This window comes from Mastomys coucha, unplaced genomic scaffold (assembly GCF_008632895.1).
Source record: "Mastomys coucha isolate ucsf_1 unplaced genomic scaffold, UCSF_Mcou_1 pScaffold18, whole genome shotgun sequence".
In the NCBI taxonomy this organism is placed as follows: domain Eukaryota; kingdom Metazoa; phylum Chordata; class Mammalia; order Rodentia; family Muridae; genus Mastomys; species Mastomys coucha.
In genome coordinates this window covers 90493661-90503587 of record NW_022196900.1, presented here as the reverse complement: position 1 = coordinate 90503587, position 9927 = coordinate 90493661, and the positions used below count along the sequence as shown (strand labels likewise).

General features: G+C 44.3%; 1 protein-coding gene across 2 annotated transcripts in view; it reads left to right on the top strand.

Moving 5' to 3' along the window:
- The window catches only part of Cep85 (centrosomal protein 85), a 38945-nt gene that overhangs the window by 12416 nt on the left and 16602 nt on the right, over positions 1–9927 (top strand). Inside the window, exons 1-5 of one of the 2 annotated variants that reach the window (XM_031379003.1) lie at positions 4244–4345; positions 4788–5482; positions 7125–7258; positions 7678–7795; positions 9557–9742. In XM_031379003.1, the coding sequence (XP_031234863.1) occupies positions 4862–5482; positions 7125–7258; positions 7678–7795; positions 9557–9742 (1059 nt within the window). In that variant the 5' untranslated portion in view covers positions 4244–4345; positions 4788–4861. Of the gene's footprint in view, positions 1–4243; positions 4346–4787; positions 5483–7124; positions 7259–7677; positions 7796–9556; positions 9743–9927 lie in introns of those variants that run through there. The other variant, XM_031379002.1, reaches the window with a different exon arrangement.

Below are 9927 nucleotides of genomic sequence, written 5' to 3'. Positions count from 1 at the left end.
TCAGAAATCCACCTGCCTCTGCCTCCCAAGTGCTGGGATTAAAGGCGTGCGCCACCACCGCCAGGCTAGCTTATTTCTTAATAGCACCAAATGTTCTGTCTCACTGTGGTGTGAGTATACAGGCCTGATCTTTGTTCTTGTTTCTGTGGTTCTAGAGATTGAGCCTTACTCCTTACACATGCTATAGGTGCTCTGCCATTCAGACATCACCCTGGCACAGTGTTTTTCATCAGTGCCCCCCCCCCCTTTTCCTTCTTTAATCTAGGCCCATTTGTACTACTCCCATCTTGAGTTTATCTGCTAGCTATTCCAGTTTTACTATTATGCATGTCCCAGTGGTCCCACAAGGCTTTCTCCACACTTCTCCTTTACAGATCCCCTTCCATGTAACCTCTTTGTGTGTGTGTGTGTGTGTGTGTGTGTATGTGTGTGTGTGTATCTAATGTCTCTGCAACTTGCTTTTTTTTTTTTTCTTTTTTGTTTTTGTTTTTGTTTTATTTTGTTTTTTTTCGAGACAGGGTTTCTCTGTGTAGCCCTGGCTGTCCTGGAACTCAGTCTGTAGATCAGGCTGACCTCAAACTCAGAAATCCTCCTGCCTCTATCTCCCAAGTGCTAGGATTAAAGGGGTGCACCACCACCGCCCAGCTGTCGCTTGCTTTTGCACCTATGAACCAACTATCTATAAGTCCTTTACAAGGCATTTAAATGGGGCCTAGGATCTAATGATAATAATTACTATTTATGGGGCCAGACATAGTGGTTGCATGCCTTTAGTTCCAGCACTTGGGAAGCAGAGGGAGGCAGATCTCTGAATTCAAGGCCAGCCTGGTCTGGTTTACTGAGTTTAGGACAACCAAAGCTACATAGTGAGACCCCTTCACATAAAACAAACCAAAAATTACTATTTATGGGGCTGGAATGATGGCTTATCCGTTAAAAGCACTTGTTGCTCTTGTAAAGGAGCCAAGTTTAATTTCTAGCGCCCACTTCAGGTAGCTCACAACAATTTGTAACTTCAGTTACAGGGAATTATGTAGTACACATGCATACATGTAGACAAAACACTCATGGATAAAATAAGTCGGTTTTTTTTTAAGTGTGTGTATTATTTTTTGTTTGGGGGACAGTGTCTTATGTAGACCAGGCTGTCTTGGAACTTGCTGTGTGGTCAGGAATAAGTTGATTTCCTGCTTCCATCTCCCAAGTACTTGTATGACAGGAGTGTGTCGCCATGCCATCTTGTAATAAAAAATATAATAAAGCGGGAATGGTAGGAGGTAAAAGTAGCTTTTCTTCTCTTATTGGGAATTATTGTCTCAGAAGCTTACTGCCTCGGTCTGTTAACCTTGGCTTCGTCCCGGAAGCCTCTAGCCTCCTGTAATTTTATCTAGGCCTAGATAGTTCTCAGCCTCTGAGACTTACAGCTGAATAAGCTCACCCTTTCTTTTTCTTTCTGAGCCCTGACTGGCTGCTTCAACTCAGCTATTTTGGCTCCAACTCCTCTCCACACTCACTGATTCAATCTGGCTTCTCTGTCTCTCTGCCTCTCCTGAACTGCTCTCCTTGACTTCAAACTAACTCTGGCAATGTGCTCTGATCTTCTGCTCCTTCTCTGGCCCATCCTTCACCTGTGTCTAGATTATTCTCTCTTGAACCTGTCTCTGTAAAACCTCTGTTGGGAGGAGAACACCAAGTCCCAAAAGTTACCTGTCCTCTAACCTCCTGCAGATGCTCTGTGCTGTGAGTGAGCCTCCTGCAGATGCTCTGTGCTGTGTTTGAGCCCGTGCACACACATAACCAATTATCTTTTTTTTTACAATGTAATTTAAAAACAATTAAGTTTGAAGTTAACCTAGATTACTTTGTAGATCGTGTTCTAATAAAACAAACACCCTAGAGGGCTCAGTACTTGCCTCCCATTCAGGATCACCTGAGTTGTGGCTCTACCATCTAACATTCCTTCTGCCCACGACTATATGACACGGTCTCAAAAAATTTAAAGGAGAACAAGGATGTTAAATCTGTTTCATTTTTATTGGGGCTGAGGGAAAGTGCTTGCCCTGAGTTTAACCTCCAGCACCACACAAGCACACAGTGGCTTTGTTTGTTTGTTTGCTAAAGTCTTGGCCTTCACACACACACACACACACCTTCACCCTGCTCTCTCCCTGCCCTCTTCCTCCTATTTTTTCTTTCCTTTCCTTCCCTACCTCCTCCCCCCACCCCCTTTCTGTCTCTTTCACAAGGTATCTCATCTGTCCCAGGCTGTTCTAGAACTTCTATGTAGCCAAGGGTGGCCTTACCTTCTTTATCTCCACTTTCTGAATGTGGGCATATGCTACACTACCCAGTTTAAGCAGTGTTAGAGATTGAACCCAGGACTTCATGAATGCTAGCAAGCAGATGCACTCTACCACCTGAACCTAGAGCTCATGGACTCAGCTAGACCAACAAGCCTCAAGGATTCTCTTGCACTCAGATGAAAGGTTTTGCTGTCTTGTTTAGCTTTTGCATGGGGGCTGGTAATGAAACTCAGGTCAGCATACTTTACCAGCTGAACAGTCTTCCCCAGCCTACTCTTTGCTCTTTTTGTTTTTATACTGTGACGCTGTGTTGCTGGAGATCTAATCAAGGGCTTTTGTACATGTTAGAAAATGCTCTATCACTCGACTGTACTAACCCAGTCCTGTGCCATAAGATTTTAATTTTTTTAAATTTTAGAGGCATTGTCTCATATAGTAACCCAGGCTGACCTCGAAGTCACTATTTAGTCGCAGATTGAAAGGCAGCTAATGGGATTACAGCTAGTTGGATTACAGCATTCACCACTCCATCCAGTCTAGCTTGATTTGTTTGTTTTTGTCTTAATTTATTTTTATTTTATAAGCATTGATTGGTGTTTTGCCTACATATATGTCTATATGAGAGTGTCAGATCCCCTGGAACTAGAGTTACAGACAATTGTGAACTGCCATGTGGGTGCTAGGAATTGAACCTGGGTCCTCTGGAAGGACAGCCCATTCTCCGGTCCTCCAGCTTGATTTTTTTAAATTAGGCTTTTTAAATTTCAGAATTGTGTGTTATAGATGCCCAACCAGTCAAATCTGTGTAAACATCCCCAAATTACCTCCTGTCTGTGCCCTTATGACATTTATACCACTTTTGGTCCCAACTGCTTCAGAATAGAATTATTCAACCTATAGTTGCTAAGCTGATTCAAACTAAGAGATTTAGAATTACAGCCTTGAAATCTCAAAAGCTCCATGATTTGGGGAACTATAGCTGTACATAAAAATCCCATAAACTGAATCTGGAATACCTTTGAAAATCATAGGATATAGTGCAAGTTTGAAAATAATTGCTTTCAAAATATTCTAAAAGACAATTGAGACTTCTGGTGTGACTCAGTGTTTTAAAGCCTGGGTCTAAGCTCCTTGTCTGAGCAGTGTTTGTAGTCTCAGTGTCCTTTCTCATTACTGAGCTGTGGGTACAGGATGGGGCCGATGATGCTCATCCCATATCTGATACTGAGGACATCAAATAGAGTGCCTGCTGGGCTGACACTGCAATTCCTTCCACCTTTAATCATACTGAAGTCCTTACTGAACTACAGAACTTGCCCTTTAACTCAGAAGTCCTCTTCTCATTGATCCTAAGAGGCTAATGCAGGTTATCTTATCAGAAGTTGTCTGCTTTGGGGGAATTCTATATGCTTGCTTGTTTTTAACAGAGCTTGACTGTGTAGCACAGCTTGCCTGGAACTTCATATGTAGCCCAATCTGGTCTTGAATTTGTAATCCTCCTGCCTTAGCCTCCCAGGTGTGCTCCAATTATAGGTGTGTTCAACCACTCTAGGCTTAGTTGTTGTTGGTGGTACTGATTTCATTTTGTTTTTTGTTTTTTTAGTATAATCTTTTATGTACCTCCATGATAACTTGAATATAGGAAGTTGTATACATTGTATAAACTACAAGGGATAATTTGAGTTGGATGAATTTGTTGTTACTTGTTTTGGTTTTAGAGATGTTTTGTTTTGAGACAAGGTGTCACTAGCTGTGTAGCCCAGTTAGGCCTCAAGTAAATATAAGTCTAGTCTAAGAAAAAGTGTAAAATCATATTCTAGTACAGACCAGTGGACAAATGGACAAGATACAAAACAGAAGATTTCTGTACTTACCCACTTGAGCGTGCTCAGTGTGCTGGGGTGAAACCTGAGAGTTACTAAGAATAACCAGTGTGCAGGCAGTCAGTCGGCTCTGGGTGTGGGAGAGCGAACCTTCCTGCCTCAGATGCTGCGCTCCTGCCTCGGTCCTCAGCAGCTCCGTCTGTCTCTCCTAGCCTCAAGGTAGTTTGGCTCATTACTCACTGAGGAGCTTTGGGAGGGCAGAGGGCTTTGGCACTCCCTGGAAGGAAAATTGTTTTTATTAAATTATATTATAATTTAGATTTGTTCAGCCTCCAGAAGAGTAGGCCTATTCCATTTCCCTTAAAGTAAGTGATTTTTTTTTCCTTCCTTTTTTAGGGGGGAAGGGTTTTTTTCTGTAGCCATGACTGGCCCGGAACGGTCAGTGTAGCCCATGCTAGCCTCAAACTCAGGATAGTCCTTCTACTTCCACTTCCAAGTGCTAGGGTCATAGGCATGAACCACGCTTCCAACTCCTCCCTGCTCCTTCTGATCACACACTTTCTACTTGGTCTGAAAACAAACAAAGAATATCTGGCATTGCAGCCAGACCAGGAAAACTGCTGCTCTACTCTTGACTCATGGAAGACTCTTCTCTCCACAGATTTTTGCAGCTCAAGTGGCAGCCCTTCCTTCCAGCCAATCAAAAGCCACATAACCATTCCAACAGCCCATGTGATGCCTTCTACTTTGGGGGCCTCTCCTGCCAAACCAAATTCTGCAGCTTCTGGGCCTTCTTCCGCTAAACTCCCCTTGTCAGGATTGACTGAGGGTGTGGGGATGACAAGAAATGGAGACTTCGGTGCAGTGAAACGTTCTCCGGGCCTATCAAGAGATTTTATGTATCTCCCTAGTGCTGTTGGAGAAAATGGGATTCAGCAGACCTGGTTTCCAGCAGTGGGCCACGAAAGAGAGGGAGAGATGAGGAAGTTTGACATTTCTAACATGGAGTCTACTCTTACCCAGCCAGCCATGCTAGAGACATTATATTCAGATCCACATTACCGAGCCCATTTCCCCAACCCAAGACCTGATACAAACAAGGATGTATACAAAGTATTGCCAGAATCCAAGAAGGCACCAGGCAGTGGTGCAGTATTTGAGCGGAGTGGAGCACATGCTAGTAGCAGTGGGGTACTCCCTTTGGGACTCCAGCCTGCGCCTGGGCTTTCCAAGTCACTATCCTCTCAGGTGTGGCAACCAAGTCCTGACCCTTGGCATCCTGGAGAACAATCCTGTGAGCTCAGTACTTGTCGACAGCAGTTGGAATTGATTCGTTTGCAGATGGAACAAATGCAGGTAGAGAACTCTTTCTTGAATTTTGCACGTTATGTCCCTCCTTGAACTTCATAATCTTTGCCTTATACGTTTTAGGGTGTTTGGTTGGTTGGTTGGTTTGAGTTGGGTTGGGTTTTTTGTGACAGTGTTTTTTTGTGTAGCCCTGGCTGTATTATTACATTTATATGTGAGTGTGGGTTTGTACATATGAGTGCAGTGACCAAGAAGGCCAGAAAAGGGTGTGGATCCTCTGGAGCTGGAGTTAAAGGCAGTTGTGAGCCATCTGACATGGGTACTAGGAACTGAACTCAGGTTCTCTAAGAGAACAATACTGCTCTTCATTGCAGAGCCATCTCTCTAGCCTACTTTGCCTTTAATACGTTTTAACTGTAAAATAAATAAATAAATAAATAAATAAATATGATGTTTGTAGATAGGAAAAGAAAATGTAGTTATTGGCCATTGAACTGGTTGGTAGTCTGATAAAAGACCAGGTATATTCTCCAAAGTAGAGAAGTCGAGGGAAAGCCGAGAGTTAGGACTCACACCAATCACACGCGCATTGCATGCTGCTTACGTCCACGTGCAGAACTGTATTTAATTCTCATAGCTTATTAGTTCTTGAGGAACTAATAGTAGACATTTTATAGTCTTGTAGAGTAAAGCTGCTCGGGGTCAGCAGAAAGTTTAAGCAGCAGAAGTAAAGATTAAAGATCATCTTTTTTGTTTTTTTTTGTTGTTTTGAGACAGGGACTCTCTATGTAGCCCTGGTTGTCCTGGAGCTTGCTGTATAGACCAGACTGGTCTTGAACTCAAGGAGAGCTACCTGCTTGAGTACGGGGATTAAAAGTTACCACACCCAGCCCTAAAGATTATCTTTGAGGGGCCAGTGAGGTTGGTCAGCAGGTAAAGGCACTGCTGTGAAGTCCTGGAACACAGGTTCCATCTCCAGAACCCACATAAAGGTAGAAGGAGAGAACCGACTACACATCCTGACATCCATCTATGCTCCCTTCCCGACACACATCACCATTTGAAGCTGGGATGTGGTATCCTGGACCCTGCCTTGAGAACAGCAGGGGTGGGGATAGGCAGTGTCTTTGAACTCTTGGTTGGACTTTTATTGTTTTAAAGATTTGTTTATTTTATGTATATGAGTACAGTGTCGCTGTCTTCAGACACACCAGAAGAGGGCATCAGATCCCATTACAGATGGTTGTGAGCCACCATGTGGTTGCTGGAAATTGAACTCAGGACCTCTGGGAGAGCAGTCAGCGCTATTAACCACTGAGCTATCTCTCCAGCACTCTTAGTTGGTTTTGTTTTTTTGTTTGTTTTTGTTAAACTGTCTCTGGTGCCTCCTCACCCCACTACCTGTGCTGCTAAAGAATGAGAAGGGAGGAAGCAGGGTGTATTCTCCTTATCTGTGAGCTCCTGATTTAATGACTGACCTTAGAAACTAGAGACTTTCTGAGCAGAGAGTTTAGTTGGCAGACATCTGCCTGGCAAGTTCTTTCCAGTCTTGCATCAGAGCTAAAATTATTTTTAAAACATCAGGCTGAGCCAGACTAGACCTTGACTTCCAATTCTAACTGACTGCTGCCCAGGTGTTTCCAGGTACCTGTGGTCAGGCTCAAACCTCCCTGGCCTGTTTGTCTCCCAGCTTCAGAACGGAGCGGTCTGTCACCATCCTGCTGCCTTTGCTCCATTACTGCCCACCTTAGAGCCAGCACAGTGGATCAGCATCTTGAACAGTAATGAGCATCTTCTGAAGGAAAAGGAGCTCCTTATTGACAAGTAAGATGGCAGGGGTGCTGAAAGACCAGGCTCTGCTCAGACAGGGCCCCCGGCCAGGACATGTGTGACCCCACTTAATCCCTTTGTTTAAGCCTTGCCTTCCCTCAGGTAGAGCAGCTTGGTCTCACAGGGGCTCTATGGAAGGAAGGCTGGGGAGGCTGGGGGAGTGATTCATGCTGCTGATCTTTACTTGGTTTTTCCCATTAAACTTTTTCTCATTTGATCCTACCTTTTCAGCAAAATAGAATGTCCAGCACCCTTTTGGGGTATAGTGGGATAGTATACATAGACAGCTGCCTTCCAGAAAGTGATGTCTAGAATCAAGGTCTAAAGATTGTTACCCTTTTATCTAAGGAAAGGGGCTCATACTATAAAAGAGTTAATGTCAAGATCTCAAATCTGACTTTGTTGGTTTGCAGGCAAAGGAAACATATCTCTCAGCTGGAACAGAAAGTGCGAGAGAGTGAACTGCAAGTCCACAGTGCCCTTTTGGGCCGCCCTGCCCCCTTTGGGGATGTCTGCTTATTGAGGCTACAGGTAAACATAGCCCCCATGACAGCACTCTTATGATAATTTAGTATTTTTCCTGTGCTTAGATATCCAGGAAATACAAAAGGAGTCAAATGACAAAGGTGTCCTGCCCTTAAAGAGAAAACATCTTTTTTTTTTTTAAAGATTTATTTTATTTATTTTATGTGTATGAGTACACTGTAGCTGTGCAGATGACCGTGAGCCATCATGTGTGTGGCTGCTGTTGAAGTCAGGACCTCTGCCGGCCCCGCTCCGGCCCTGCTTGCTCCATCTTCAGACACACCAGAAGAGGGCGTCAGATCTCATTACAGATGGTTGTGAGCCATCATGTGGTTGCTGGGATTCGAACTCAGGACCTTCAGAAGAGCAGTCAGTGCTCTTAACTGCTGAGTCATCTCACCAGCCCAAGAGAAAACATCTTAAACTTTGCTAAGAACTTGAGAGATTAGAAAAGACTTCAGGGGAAAGTCAGATGTCTTGGTATTAGAAGATACTAGGAAAACAGAGAGCTGCAGATAGTAAGGCCCTGGCCTCGAGTGATCCTCTTAGATCCTTTGGGGGGGGCTAAAAAAAAGATTGAGCCAGGCGGTGGTGGCGCACTCCTTTAATCCCAACACTTGGGAGGCACAGGCAGACGGATTTCTGAGTTCAAGGCCAGCCTGGTCTACAGAGTGAGTTCCAGGACAGCCAGGGCTATACAGAGAAACCCTATCTCGAAAACCCCCCAAAAAAATAAATTAAAAAAAAAAAGATTGATGTGTATGAATGTGTTGTCTGCATGTATATATATGTGCACAGTATTCATGCCTGGTGCCTGAGGAAGTCAGAAGAGGATGTGCAGTTGCTACAAGTGATCTAAACAGTGTTCCATCTCATTTGGCCCTATGTGTCTGTGGAAACCAGAAGAGGGCATCAAAAATCTCTGGAATTAGAGTGACAAATGATTGTAAACTGTTACATGGGTGCAAGAATCAAACCTAGGTCCTCTGGAGGAGCATCCAGTACTCTTAACAGCTAAGCCATCTCTACAACCTTATAGAACTCTTTTGTTTATTTGTTTTCTTTTCTTTTCTTTTCTTTTTCAAGACAGGGTTTCTCTCTGTGGAGCCTGAGAGCCCTGGATCTCACTCTGTAGACCATATTAGCCTCAGACTCAGAGATCTGCCTGCCTCTGCCTCCTGAGTGCTAGGATCAAAGGTATACGCCACCATGCCCTGCATTCTTAGAAGTCTTAATCTGCCAGCCTGGTTAAATAGAGTGGCAGAGGTGGTAGGAGGTTTAGAGCTCTTCTCATTTGTATTCCTTTGTATCTAGTAACAGCTTAGAGAAAACCGTTTTCTCACTGGAGTCACTGCCCATTAGGATTGTGCTCTTGAGTGGTTCCATTCAGGTGGTGGTAGGTACTGACCCTGGGTCTTCTGCCAGAGCAGCCAGTGAGTGCTCTTAACCACTGAGCTGCCATCTCTCCAGCCTCCAGTATTGCTGTTAAAACAGTGGTTCTCATATTTGAGTGCACATCTGAGTCACTTTGAGGGCTTACCACAGCACAGATTACTAGGATCTGTTCCTAGCATTTCTGATTCAATGGGCCAATGAGTAAGGTTCCAAAACTTAACAGATTCCAGGAATGAGTGGTCCTGAGTCTCTTGGTCCTAGAGAAGAAACACTGCCTGTAGAAATCACTGGAGAAGGATGACACTTGGCCTAGAGTGTAGTGGAAATGTGTAATTACAGGAACCAGTTACATATTAAGAATGTTTTTGGCAGGAGTTGCAGCGAGAGAACACTTTCTTACGGGCACAGTTTGCACAGAAGACAGAAGCCTTGAGCAAAGAGAAGATGGAGCTTGAAAAGAAACTCTCCGCTTCAGAAGTTGAAATTCAGCTCATCAGGGAGTCTCTCAAAGTGACGCTACAGAAGCATTCGGAGGAGGGGAAGAAACAGGAGGAAAGGGTGAGCTGAGAAGGAAAGTCGGGAGTCAGCCCTCTCTGCCAGATAGTCTCGCCTGTTTCTAGTCCTGGAGGGAAACAGCCTGGGCGCAGGTGTAACACATGGCACAGCCTGGGCACTGGTGTAACACATGGCACAGCCTGGGTGCAGGTGTAACACATGGCACAGCCTGGGCACTGGTGTAACAC